Below are 14,280 nucleotides of genomic sequence, written 5' to 3' on the forward strand. Positions count from 1 at the left end.
TGGGGCAAGCCAATACCCCTGCATTCTCCACAGGCTCCTCAAGGGGGCTCTACATATTTTTTTCCTTGTTTTTTTTTAACTTTTTTTTTTTTTTAAATCGAAGATTTCGCTGATCTCAGCAGTCCCACATATTCAAGAGTGTTGTATGAAGTATGCCCAAAGTCAAATTGCTCTGTTGTGTCCAGTCCACACAGTTCCTGGCTTTCTGCCCACTTTCCTGGAGGAGTAACTAAAACATACAGCTCACCAATCTGCCATCTTGCCCCGCCCAGTCACCATTTAATTCTTATACTGTATATGCCATATTATTAATACTTGGATTTTAAAACTTCAGTGAAATTGACTGACTGTATAATGCAATTCAAATAAAGTATCTTTTCACTTCAACCATTGTGATAAGAAAGGTTTTTAAAATAGCACATTTATTATTTTAGTATATTCTTATGAGCAGGGATTTCAGTGTTGGTCCTGAATGCATTGCTATGTTCCATTTACCTATTTTAAAACTAATCTGGAAAACAAAGCTGATTTATGTGTTTCCAGACTCACAATAAAAAGAAAAGGTGTAATTTCTCAGGAGTGATGGTTTTACTAGGGACAGAAGTTTTCATAAAACATCTGGATTACAATAGCTAAACGGGTTCCAATTTTTCTTAGACGTAAATGTAACATACACACATAGCACAACAAGAAGATTTTCAGTTTTTCTTTCTTTTTGTCAGCCCCTGTAGTCTCTGAATAAATCAACAACTGTTTACATTTTGTTCACCATTCAGCTTCATTTCCATCTAGTTTAACATGTGTGGTGAATGTAATGTATTCATTTTTCAAGGAAATTCTCTGTTCTTCTGACACCATGCATGATTCAGCAAGACACCATCGGAGTCTATAATAGCTTTGGTGAACTGCCCTCCTATCTCAGTCAGACTACTGGAATGTACTCTTACAATAAAGTAAGTAGCTGGTGTTTTTTTTTTTTTTTTCCTTCCATACCGCTGGTCCGTTATATAATGGTTTCATAGAACTCATCTCTTAAATCAACCTAGGTAATATACTCTTTCTTTGGGACAGATTTTGAAAATTTAAACATTAGAAGCTCTCTTTCTATGCATTTGACCTTAATGTAATTCCTCTTAAACCTCACATTCACCTACTTCTGGAATCACCAAAGTCATTTAAACTATCAAGGTGGGCTGCTCACCCCTCAACACTGTTCAGTATAATCACACTGGTTAGTCCTTCTTACACTATTGCCCCAAACTTTACCCAACTGGAAACTACAGGTTCTATAATCCCAATTTCATCCATATTTCTGGTCCTTAGGATTTAGCATAAATCTTTGCCTTTAGTAACAGATCCTTACGTAAAAGAACCTCCTTTTCTTTCCACATAGAATATTTTCTTGATGCTTAGCGAGTCAAGCCCTAACAGCAGCAGCTACATCATACCTGCTGGGTATTTTCAAGAGAAGGACTTGGATATGGGAGGATTTGGGGACACAAAATGAATGTTGATTTGGGAAGCTTTGTTTTTTTCCCAATATTCCAAAGTGATAGCCTACTTTCCTCTAAAATTTGAGAGCAGCAAAAATATTGCCAATTAATCTGTGATAATATTTTTTTTAAAGGTAAATTTCTGTGTATTCTCATGCCTAATCTTCAAAAGTTGTGTAAACAATTTTTTTCTACCTTCCCCCATCATTTGCACAAATTTTCGTCAAGTCCAAACATAATTTAAAATGAGGTAGGTAGTTTCTCTCTGCTTGTGCCTGCATCTTTGTGGTGGTGGCTGCTGAGGCCTGTGCTGGGAAAGCTCCCGTCTCCCGGCAGGGGCAGCGCCAAGGGTGGGCACCGGTTCCTGGTGGAGCTGCTCAGTTGGCTATTTTCTCGATCTCATCCAAATCATCTGTGTCCAGTCTTTCTATCTTCTTATTAAAATGCTCCTGGATTCTGTTCAGGATGTTCATGCTGTGCTTGCTGTCGACCATGTTCACTGCCAGGCCCCTCTTGCCAAAGCGCCCGGTGCGCCCGATGTGGTGCAGGTAGGTCTCGTTGTCCGGGTTCCCGTCCTTGTCCACTGGAAGATCAAAGTTGATGACGACAGACACTTGCTCCACATCGATACCTCGGGCACACACGTTGGTGGTCACCAGAACCTTCTCTTTGCCCTCTCGGAAGCGCTCAATCACTGCAGCTCTCTGCTCCACCATCATTTCTCCACTCAGCAGAGCCACCTGGTGGCCTTCCTTTGAGAGCTCTGCTGCCAGCCAACTGGCTGTTTTGCGTGTATGGCAGAAGATCATGGCCTGGGCAATGGTGATGGCTCCGTAGAGGTTACACAAGGCCTGGAACTTCTCATCTCGGTTATTGCACAGGACGTAATACTGCTTGATGGTGTCCAGTGTCTCCTCCTCACGCTTCAGTTTGATGATGTTTGGGTCGGGGACCACTTTCTGGGCAGGAACTGCCAGATGCTGCTTTTCTCCGCCACCTTTGAAGACTCCGTGTGGAAATTTGCCCAGAATGTGATAGTATTTTGAGGCCCTGTTGTGGACCGAGCATTGAGCTCGGTGCCAGGGATACAGCAGTGGCAAAGGGGGACATGATTCCTGCCTCCCCGGAATCTACAGTTTAATGAGAAAGATGGATAACAAAACATGAAATTATAATCCAGAATAATAAAAGCTATCATTTGTTTTTGAACAGAGAAGGGTCAGGTGCACTTTTCTAAGGGATAACAATATCCTGTAGAATTGAGAGACATTTAAGTGTTCACTAAGTGACTATCAGGTGGTGGCAGTTGTTAGAGTCTTCCTGGCAGAGGGAACATCAGATGCAAAAGGACTAAAGATGTTTGTTCCTTTGCTTCCAGCAAGTTAAAGTCTTGTTGCATAAAATATTAAAATCTCCGCCAAGCCTTAATATTGCATTTTTCCATTTTAGGGTGCAGCATATTGGATTGAAAACAATCTTAGTGTCTGAAACTATAAAGTTTTGTTACATTAGCTTTGTCCACTGAACTGGTTCAAGAGTGTGGCATGACTTTCTATTGCCTCATTTTCCTTATCTTCACCCTGCTATCTCGTAATGCTACAAGAAAATGCATTTACAGGTTTCTTGGAGACACAGAATTAAGATGAACATATCAGTAGAGAATTGATTAGTTTTCTTTCTAGTTGAGATGTACAACATGTGCAGGATGATGAAGCTGTGGTATGCATGCTGGGCAAGAATAAGTAGGCAGTTACTCCCTGGAGGATTGGATTTCCTCTCTGTGGCTAGGAAAACACTATACCATTTGAAAAGAAGACTTTACTTTATCAAACATATGAAGGTAAATGTTCTTGATTTTCACAAACCTAAGAAAGGATACTAAAGATGAGAATCTTTTCTAGAAAAACCGCCTCCAAATTAAAAAAAAACAAAATCTAAATGTAACAAGATGTCAGATGTGACATTTTCTGTTGCCTAGTATTAGTCAACAGAAATCAAGTTGAGAATGAAGAGGTGATGTTTACACCAAATTCTAAAAAGAATTGCAAGCGACTGAGGTAACACACCACTTATAATGAATAGGATGTGATAAAAGTGATGTGATGTTACTTCCAAGATTAGGTTACCGAAAGACTTTGGCATCTGTCATCTGTCTTGCGTATTCTTTCTCACCCTTTCCCTCACTCATTCTGAAGGAAACCGGGGGCCGTGTTGCCAGCTGCCTTATGGACAGGACCCCATGGCGAGGCACTCATGTCTGTATCCAGAAGCCAGTGAGGACCTGTAGCCTGCCAACAACCATGTAAGTCATTGGAAGCAGATCACCTCCGTCCCCCAGTAGAGCCTTAGGAAATGGTTTCTAAGGCACTAGAAAGAGGTAAGTCAGGAAAGGGAATCTAGTTTGAGGTAAAAAGTGACAAAGGTGTGTGGAGTAAGTTGCTGTATGGTTCATTGTGGGAACACTGGCTCAGGCACAACAGAAACTTACAGCAAATGACCCCTTGATTACTAACACAGCACAAGGGATCCAAAAGAGCAGGGGAAGAGACCCCATCATGGCTGGTCTTTCAAGGAGGCCAACTGTCGAGTCAGGGTCAGTGGATGGAAGCTCCACACACCCGACATCCCATCAGGGAGGAGAGAAAAAAATCTGTGCTGTCTGAGGACTGGGTATTTATACAACCCACAGGGAGGGAGCCCTGCCACTGAGAGTTCCTGCCCTGGTAAGCAGCTGGAACTGCCTGCTCCAGGTTTCTGGGTTGCAGAATGGAAACATATTGAAACATCTGCACACAGTGGAAAAGGAGGTAGTGGTAGGCAAGGGCTGGGAAATGGCAGCTAGGTGTGTCTGTGACTTTCCAGCAATGTGTTGAGTTTAATGTAAATATGGAAGAGAATGCATCTGAAGGGCTTATGGATATTAGGGTCTTGAATTTAATAGTGAGGCCAATCCACATTTATAAAAAAATCCAAGTCGTGAGAGTAGATTACGTTTCTGAGAACACACACACACACACACACACACACACACACATTCAATGTGATAAGAATAAACCTTGGAAAATATATAATTTTAGGATTGGCATGGGAGTGAGGAACCAGCAGGAAAGTCAAGAAGTCAAGGATGGAAAGATCCTAAAGGTTAGATAGCTACATATGTATATTAAAATCAAGGAACAGAAAATGACCTAGCTTTGAGGTTAAAATAAAATAAGAAATCATCTCCTAAGAATCGCTTTCTGTTTGTTTTCCTAGATAAGGAGAGTGTGATAGTTAAGTTCATGTGTCAATTTGTCTAGGTTATAGTGCCCAGTTGTTTGGCCGAGCAAGCTCTGGCCTGGTTGTTACTATGAGGGTATTTCATAGATGGATTTGCATGTATAGTCAGCTGGCTGTATCTACAGCTGGTTACATCTACTAACAATAAAAGAGATTGGCCTCAATGAGGAAGAATTGAGGGAGTTTCCTTATGCATTCAGTTGAAAGTCTTAAACCCAGAACTGAAGATTTCGGAAGTCAGAAAGAATAATTTCTATCTCTAATTCAGCCAGTCTGCTTCTCCTGAGTGATTCAATGTCACTTTCACTGAAATTTCCAACTTGGAAAATTTGGACTTGCTAATCTCCAGCATCATACGAGCCAATTCCTGTTGTGGTCCATTTTAATCTCAACCTGGACTTCCACCCGTCTTATTAATTGGGCAAAGCTAAGCTTTACATGTACCCAGTACCTGTCATTTTCTCAGGATACACTTCTGCTCTGATTCATTGTATCTCTTTATCAATTCACTGGATATAGGAACTGATATGTGGATATGTGGATATGCTGGATATGTGGATATTTGTGACTTGATGCTTCAGAAACTTAATATATATCAAATTTGAGTGCTGTGCCATTTGTATTATTTGCTGTGTTTCCATATTTGAAATATTTCATAATTTATAAAATAAATAAAACAATACATGCTTAGTACTTTATAAAATAATTTATAATAGTAATTATAAAATAATAAACATATAAACTGTAAAAATTATTTTTTAAAAAAGAAATTGTTCCTAATCCTGTCGGTAATCACTGTAAAATTTTGTTCCATGTCTTCTATCTTTTTCTATGTTATTTTGCTTGAGAATTTTAATTATATTGGGAGTATTACTTAAGCATTTTCATTATATTGGGAATATATTTAGTAGTATACTATAACTTCCTTGGTTTTCTTACTTAAAATTCATCCCAAAAATTTTACAACAGTTTTAAATATTTTTCCAGGCATGAATTTTAATGGCTACATAATAGATTTTTTATGGATACACTCCAGTTTTTGTAATCAATCTTCTCCTCTTCCAAAGGTGAGCAAAAGTGTTGTCAGTTATTTTCTTTTCCACATGAAAAACATCCTTCTTATCTTATTTATTTTGTATCCAAGAAAAATTCAGATCTTTGGAGCTAAGGACTAATAATATAAAATGGCAGGGTAAAATGAAAGATGAGCTTTTCCTTGTTTTTTAAACAAAAACTTCATCTCCCACCACAATACGAGCAAAGTAAAAACACACATAAAACAAATGAGTGAATACTTTAGAAATTGAGCAGTCAAGAAGATATAATCTCCCACAGTGAATGTAGATTTTCTCTGATAAGAGGTTGGTCCTGTTAATGCAACATATATTCTCATAATCCTTAGGCAGATTACTTTGCATTTTTAGAAGGTGGAAGAACCTTTATGCTATGAAGTCTCTGTTTTAGAGATTCTAACATCAAAGGGATGAATTCCATTTCAGTGTGACATAAATTTTAAAAAATATTAATGGCAGGCCTGCCTCTCCTGTCTATTTAGAATTATTCAGCTCTTTCGTGTTGGACAAACACCACATTTCCTAATTTCAGCAAATAAATGTAAATCATTAAAGGGACAAAATTTGTCATTTCCCCCATATTTGATGCAATGAATCAAAGTGTTTATTTCTATTTCATTTTAGTCACATATTTAGACCAATGAAAAGAAATGTTTTAAGCTTTAGTTCTGTACAATCTGTATTATCAAAGGACGAGTTACTAATGCATTTGATGATCACTAACATGAAAGCTAGTGCTCAGGCCACAATTAATGCTTGCCTTTTCACAGATGTGGAAGAGAGGTGTATAACAGAAACTAATGGCAACTCTGTTAGATGTGCCGCGGACAGAAAGCTTTTTTTTTTTTTTTAAACAGTAAAAGCATCTAATACCTAGCTTCATTCTGTGAGAGGAAAATGCATAGAAGCATTGTCATTAGGCTTTGTCACTACTGGAAAGAGGTGTGCTATGTTTCCATAAGTGGTTGGAAAAATAACTTGGTGTTATTTTTTAAAAGTGTTAGTTATAATCTGACCAAAAGCCCTCTTTAAACCAGTCTCTGAACTGGCAAAACAACATTCACTTTAGACAGGTCACAGAAGATCAGCCATCCTAAAAATTAATCACATTGGCTCAGTATGCTTAATCCTAAGGGGTCCTTCTAGGACATCTATGACCCTGCTTCCTATTTCGCCTGCAGTCAGCATGGATAGGGATCACAGGCTTAATATTTCCTCCAAAGAACCCATCAGCTACATTCTTTTTGGTCACTAGAAGTGCACAATAAAGGAATGAAAAACTTCAACTTGTGATCAGAGCTAGTATTCCTGTGAGATTCAGTTACACTTCCAGAGAAGAAGCTGGAAATAAAGATAAAATTATGATAAAGACAGGCAGTACAAAAGGCTGCTGTTTGACTTTGCTAAGTAAAACTCCAAGCCCATGCTGTGACCTAGGCCCTTGAAGTATTCCCATAAGTAGATTAGAAATACAAGTTTTGGCCAAGGCTGATTGAATACCTGGCCCAAAATGTAGAATGTTTTTTATATTCTATATGTCTGTCTGGAGTCTTTCTGACATGGATCCTACAGTGCTCTGGCACCAGGCTATTCAGTGAGGTCTGTTTCAGCAGCACTGGCATTACCTGGAAGCTTGTTAGAAATGCAGAATCTCAGGCTCATTCCAGAACTGCTGAATCAGGGTCTGCACTTTAAAAAGATCCCCAGTATATTTGCATGCACAATGACATTTTAGAAACACTGCTCTTTGATGTTCCTATTTGATTTAAATCACATCCAGTAGTTTCTCCAGATCATACAATTCAGGATTTTCTGTGCTTTTTCTCCTGTTGTTGCCTTTTTACTCTTCACTGAATAAGTAAAAAATGTTTGAGGGGGAAACAATATAATATTCACTTAAATTGTTTGATTCCCAATTAAATGTTTGAACTGCTTTTACATTTCATAATACGTATACCTTGAGTAAAGCAACTGGAAGAAAAAGGGAACATATAGGTGAACTGTACATTTTCTGAGTTTGTTTCTGTGTGTGTTTGAGTCTATTCTATCCTTTGTGTTTTATGTGACTTCATCTCTTAGGTTGGATGAAGTGTTCACTGCTGATGATGATACAATGGTAGGAAACTTCACAACAAAATCTTCAAATACAACCTGGGACTTTTAACTGATACAGCAAAATATACTGTTAGATTTCATAAAGATGCCTTTGGAACCACTTAGCTCCTGTTTCCTCGTGAATAGGGAATAATTAAAAGAAAGTCACATTTGTAGAAACAGTTCTAAGGGAAAAATTTTAGTGTTGTACCTGGACAAATTCTTTTATGTAACTTTTTATAACCAATAAAATAATTTTCAAATTGGACTCTTAAAAAATTATCTTACTATTTTTGGTGTCTTTGCACAGTAGAGTTAATCAAGAGATATTTAGATGTTACTACCTTTTACTTGAAAGCAGTTAAACTGATTTTTCCATATTGCTATGTATAAGGGTATTAGTTAGCAACTTTAATAACTTCTGGCATCAACTATTTAAGTACAGAAACCTCTATAAGCAACTGCAAAGACTGTGGTAAGGCAAGTCAGTTCATTTCTGACTGTAACCACCTGCAGGTAGGCCAGACCACACAGGGGGGTCTGTAGAGGATTGCCCTCAGGTATCACTTGCAAGTTTTGGGATGCAGGCCTTGTTTCTGATCAACTGGCTACCAATTTGGGAACTACCACCAGTCCCTGAGGTCCGATAATTCACTAGAACAACTCACAGAACTTACTGAAAGCACTGTACTTATGATTATGGTATTACTGTAGTAAAAGGAAGCAAATAAGAAGAAGCCAAAGAAGAGATATGTAGGGCAAGTCTGGGAGAGTCTCAGCCATGAGCTTCCCTGTCCTCTCCATGTGGAGTCAAAAGAGGTCACTCTCCCAGAATGGAGATGTATTTTTTTCACCTACGTAAACTCACTGGAGCTTCAAGTATACTGAGTTAAATGAGGTCTCACTGGGGTTTCATCACTTAGGTGTGATTGATAGAATCAATGTCCATGTGGTTGAATCCACTCTGCAGCCCTTCTCCCCTCCAAGAAGTTCAGGAGGTGGGTTGATAAGACAGCTTCTCAAAGCCCCAACCCCCTAATCACCTGATTGGTCTTTCTGGTGTGGTCATTCTCCCAACCTAAGCCTGAAGGTATGACTGGCCCTTCCCTATAACTGTCAGTTGTGTACTGAGCCCATCATAAAGAATACAAGACACTGTTGTCACAGGCAATTCCAAAGATTCAGAGGTGGCTTCCCTAGGAACTGGGGACAAAGACCAGCCGAGTTTTTCATTATACTACACTTTCTAAAGTGTAGTGTATAAGTGTATTTTTTTCTGATATTTTAGAGGGTATGCTATGAATGTTTGTGTATATGCATATATGTGCCTCTGAGAAAGTAGACTATTTTCACTTCGTATAGATACCAACTCTACAATGTGTTTACCAGTTCTAGTAAATTTGAAGATGTTCACTTTGCTTTACAGGACGCAGAATGCCAACTCACGAAAGTAAGGCCTAACCCACTATTGGATGGCTTGCAAGAAGCCCATATGGAGAAAATTCCTAGATTAAGAACCCCATAAAAACAGCCAAAACAGATGTAAGTAAATGAACACGTTTTGGATATTTTCTGTTAAAATTCAATATTTATTTTGTTAATTTGAATGTGTACTCACTAAATTTAAAATAGCTTTGCTTAATTTACCTGGAAAGCATAAAAAAGGCAGCTGCAAAGCTCAGAGCTTCTTGGGGCCTCTCTTAGTACCTCTTTAGGTATCTCTACCCTCCCTTTTCCTCCCCCTGCCTCCCCAGCCAGAAAGACACCTAGAGTTGCTAGAAATTCTTTTCATTCCTCCATACACATACCCTGAAAACAGTTGTATATGCTAATGAAACTGATGCAAAGATTTAGACAGCTACTCAGGAGTCTTAATAGTCACTCAGTCAAGCCTCAGCAATTGGAACATCCTTCAGAATGCAGCAGGTATTGTCAGGTAGATATCCATTAGTTCCTATTCTAATGCTTTGCCATGATGATCTTGGTGATGACTAAGGTCCATTATATTATGCTTGCAAGTTATTTATTGCCCATCGCTCCCTGTGGAAGAATTACATTTCCCTGCCCTGTTTATATGAGGCTTGATTGCATTACTTGCTTTGGTCAATGAAATGTGAGCAAAAAGTGGCAAATAGTATCTCCAAACAGCTCTCTTTTTGCTTGGTCATGTGAGTGGCATGGACCTAAGTCCTAAAATGAAGAAGGAATGGAGCCAAGCTACAGCTGACCCATGTTATATATAATGTGAATTAGAAATAAACATTTGTTTTTGTTAGCCATTGAAAATTTGGGATTGTTTGTTACTGCAATATGATCTTGCCTAGGCTGATATAATAATTGGCTATTCTCTGTCATTATCAACTAAGATGTCCCCCTAGTATTCACTTTCTTCTTCTCTCTCCCTCTCTGTTTCTGTAGTATAGATTTTCCTTATTCACTGCTTCTCCTATGTGTGTTATCAAGTGCTTCAGGTCTTCTTCTGTTGTGGCTTCAGTTAATTTTTGTCTCCTATGCCTGTCCCTTTCTGCTTCTAACATCTGCTTCCAACTAAGTCTTCGTTACAACTCTGAAGAGCTTTAGTCATTTTGTCATCCTTGTTGAGCAGAATGTTCCGTCTAGACCAGTTAACTGACCATTAGTCAGCCTTTATATTGAAATATATGTGGTCTATGTTGTGGCAATTTATTTAATAAGTGGAGAATATTTTTGGTAACAATTTCCATGATTGTAATTCTGGAAATTTCTTTAAGTTTTCTTCTTAGATGTAATGAATAATTATTAAAGTCTCTGTCTTCTCAAAATGTTAGCATCTGTAAATGAAGTAATTGCACTATTGCCATGGATATTATTCAGTAAATCGAGATGTAATCAAAAGCAATAACACAATTGAAAAAAGTACCAAGTGTTTCTACTGTGCTTTCTTGTTATTAACCAAAACACATATTTTACTGGAAATCACACTTAGCTCTTATTGTAGGATATTTTATTTGGTTTGTTCGAATATTAGTCACTTTAGTATTAGTCATAGGAGATGAGTAATGTGATTCTATTCAATTTTCTCTGTTATCACTTTGTTACAGAATTTATAGTAGAGGAAAAAGAATTCTATATAATCTCCTGGCACTGCTCACTGTGCTGTGTTTATGAGTCCATTTAATCCTTACAATCAGTTTTCAGATTGACAATTTTTAAAACATCAGTAGATAAGGGTGCCAATTTCATGAAATCTTCCTGAGAATAATACATCCTGAGTTCTTTTTATATCTTAGAATATTCATCCTGGAGAGGGGAAATAGCTTCAAGGTTCTTTCATTTATATTCAATCAGTTTTCACAAATTCATAGTCCTATGCAGGCCTATGTCATTTAGTCAGAGCATGACAGAATCCAAAGCTCAAGATATGTAAAAAACTGCTGAATGGAATCTAGTCAAATTCAAAGCTCAGGCTTATGGCTTAGCATCAACCCTCAGCAAAACGGTCAAGTTTGTAATGGCAACAAAGGGGAAGAGGAAGTATTAAAAAATAGTACTGTGTTGTACATGTACATGTTTCTAGAGGAAATACTGATTCTACTACATCCTGGTTTTGTGATTTTATCACTTTTCTGAGTTTGAATGCTCTCAATGATAAAACAAATTAAACTCAATATTCATTATGAGCAATTGGAGCTTCTTATTGTGATAATATCCTGCCTTTCCCATTTCAATACTGATAATTTTAGGCCACCACTAGGAAACTTAGATTCCTCCTCCAGGTCGCATTCTATGAGCCTGTTGGACTAAGCAGAGTCTCATACTATTTACCTTTCCCTTTTACCCAATCCAAATGGATATCTTCATTGTCTTATTTCTGATAATTAGCTTATTTCATTATATTAGCTACTACCTCCCATCCCCTGAATATACATCCTGTTGGAATAAGCACATCAAATGTTTGTCAAAAACTTCTTTATACATCTTAAATCAATGGCATAACATTAACAGATTAACAGTAGGAATGGAATGCCTGGTTTGGCACATACCAGTGGAATAGAAATTAGGATAAATATAGAGAACATCAAGAAGCATGTATATGTGTGTGTGTGTGTGTGTGTGTGTGTGTGTGTGTGTGTATGGTTCTACAAAAATGGGGTGCGATTGGAAGGTGACAAAAGTTATAAATGAAAACACTATATCTGATGGCCCTCTAGTCTATTTCATTAGTGTTCAGAAAAACTGATGGTTAGTGATAAAGGAAATGAAACTGTTTCATTTACTTAATTGTTTAAAGGAAATGTTTTATTTTCCCTTACTTTGATGAAGGTCTGAGTAAATGACATGGAGATCACTAGAAGAAAAAATGTCACTGATAAATAAGGGAAAAGAAAACTATTTTGTTTCAGAAGCAAAAACTGTTTGTAACTATAATGATATTCTAAAATTATTTGTACAGCTCACACCAATGCAGAAATAACTGAGTTCCGTGTGTGTTGTTGCAGGCTCAGATAATTTCATCTACTTATTTCTGCTCCTGATTAATTCCTTAGAAATGATAGTTTCTTTTGTTTAGTATTTTTATCCATCTCCTCATGAATTTGTAGAAAGAGACCAATTTTCATCATTGTTACTGGAATGCCAAGACCACGTAGTTCTTAGAAAAGACTTTATCTGTAGACCTTGATCTAATATCAGTATACCCTCCTATTTCTTAATTTTGTAAGAAGTTGAAATGTGATTAAGGTGTATATTTTAAGAAAGCCTAATGTATAGAACATCTCTAGTGTATTGAAATTATTAGATGCATGAAAATCTATGTCACTTTTCCACAAAAGAAAAAGTCACCAGGAGGGATGAAAAATATTCAAGATGAATAATAATGGAAATACAACATAAAACCTGTGAGACTCTGCTAAACCAATACTTATAAGGGAAATGTATATATTTAAATACTTTTATTAGTAAAACTTAATGCCAGTTATCTCTTTCCACTGGAAGAAACCATAAAAATATGAGAAATTTAAACCTCAAATAAGTAGAATGAAGGCTTTGATACAGGGAAAGAAAAAGCAAAGTAATGGTATAAATTAACAAAGCCAAAAGTTAGTTATTTGGAAAGACTGGCAAAATAATTAAACTCCAACAAGACTGAGCAAAGAAACAAAAGAGAAAAAAATACAAATAATCAATATCAGGGGAAAAAAAAGAGTATATCACCATAGAAGTGACAAATATTAAATGGATAATAAAGGGATAATAATATGAAAAGCTATATGTTAATAAATATGATGACTAAGAAGAAACAGATAAATTCTTCAAAATACTAAACTGTTGAGAGAAACTAAGATGGCGGCTAGGTGAGACAGGGCAAAAAAGCACCTCCATGAAAAACACTAGCTAAAAACCAGAAAGTGACCCAGAATACCGGTTACAGCGACGTGTGAGCTGGGCGAGGTCTCCTAATTCCAGAGGGGCCGTATACTTGGTGAAACCGGGAGTCTGCATTCTGAAACAAGTGAGTAAGCTGGCTGGAAGACCCGGAGCCGAGCGGCGGTCTGGGGAAGCCAGGGCTCAGCGTTTGGAGACTGGCTGGCTCTTTAAAAAAAAAAGGGGGGGGGGAATCTCAGGAGCGGCTGCAAATGCAATAGTGGGAACCACGCAGTAAAACACAGCAAGAGGGGGCTGGGCTGGCCTCTTGGTGTCTGGCCAGGAAGATAGCCCGCTGCAGATACCCTTGGGGATGGGGGAACAGAGGGGAGAGCCGGAAGCAGAAAGAAACCCCCTGGCTAGCAGCTGGCTCCCCGGAGGGCTGGATAAATTCCTGCCCGGGGCCATGCCCACTGCCCAGAGCCCTGCCAGTTGTCCCAGAGCTGGGAAGAAGGAACCGTGTGAGGAGGAGGGGGTTGAGACGCCCCATTCAGCCATTTTTGCTTCAGGCTGAGAGCGCACCGCCGCATGGCCCAGCAGCCCGGGGCTTCCCTTGAGGTATGGCGTGCACTGGTGATGTAGCACGGCATTTCCTCGGCTGAGCTCCTGGAGGATCGCGGCTGGGCGGGGGGACCTGCTTGGAGAACCCAGGGACGCTATGCTAAGTCTGGTGGTTTGTGGGTCAGCGAGAGAGAGGGTCTAGGGCTGAACTGAAATGAAGGCTTAGACTCTTGCAGCAGCCTTTAATCTCTGGGAACCTGGGATTTGAAAATTAAAACTGCCCTTCCTCCCTGGCCACCCATACATACGCCCCACATTCAGGGCGGACGGCTCCAGCAACACACCCAAACTGAGGTCTTCAACTGAACCCCACAAGAATCATTTCCCTACACACCACGGGAAAAAGGTTAAGAACTGACTTGAGGGATATAGGTGAC

General features: G+C 38.6%; 1 protein-coding gene across 1 annotated transcript in view; it reads right to left on the reverse strand.

The window, feature by feature from the left end:
• Window positions 1-1,764: 1,764 nt before the first annotated feature.
• LOC119543718 (ATP-dependent RNA helicase DDX19A-like) overlaps window positions 1,765-14,280 on the reverse strand; it is a 65,383-nt gene continuing 52,867 nt past the window's right edge. The window contains exon 2 of the mRNA XM_037848637.1: window positions 1,765-2,623. Coding sequence (XP_037704565.1) covers window positions 1,871-2,623 — 753 coding nt within the window. The 3' untranslated portion in view covers window positions 1,765-1,870. The remainder of the gene's footprint in view (window positions 2,624-14,280) is intronic.

Source organism: Choloepus didactylus, chromosome 9 (genome assembly GCF_015220235.1).
Source record: "Choloepus didactylus isolate mChoDid1 chromosome 9, mChoDid1.pri, whole genome shotgun sequence".
Classification (NCBI taxonomy): domain Eukaryota; kingdom Metazoa; phylum Chordata; class Mammalia; order Pilosa; family Megalonychidae; genus Choloepus; species Choloepus didactylus.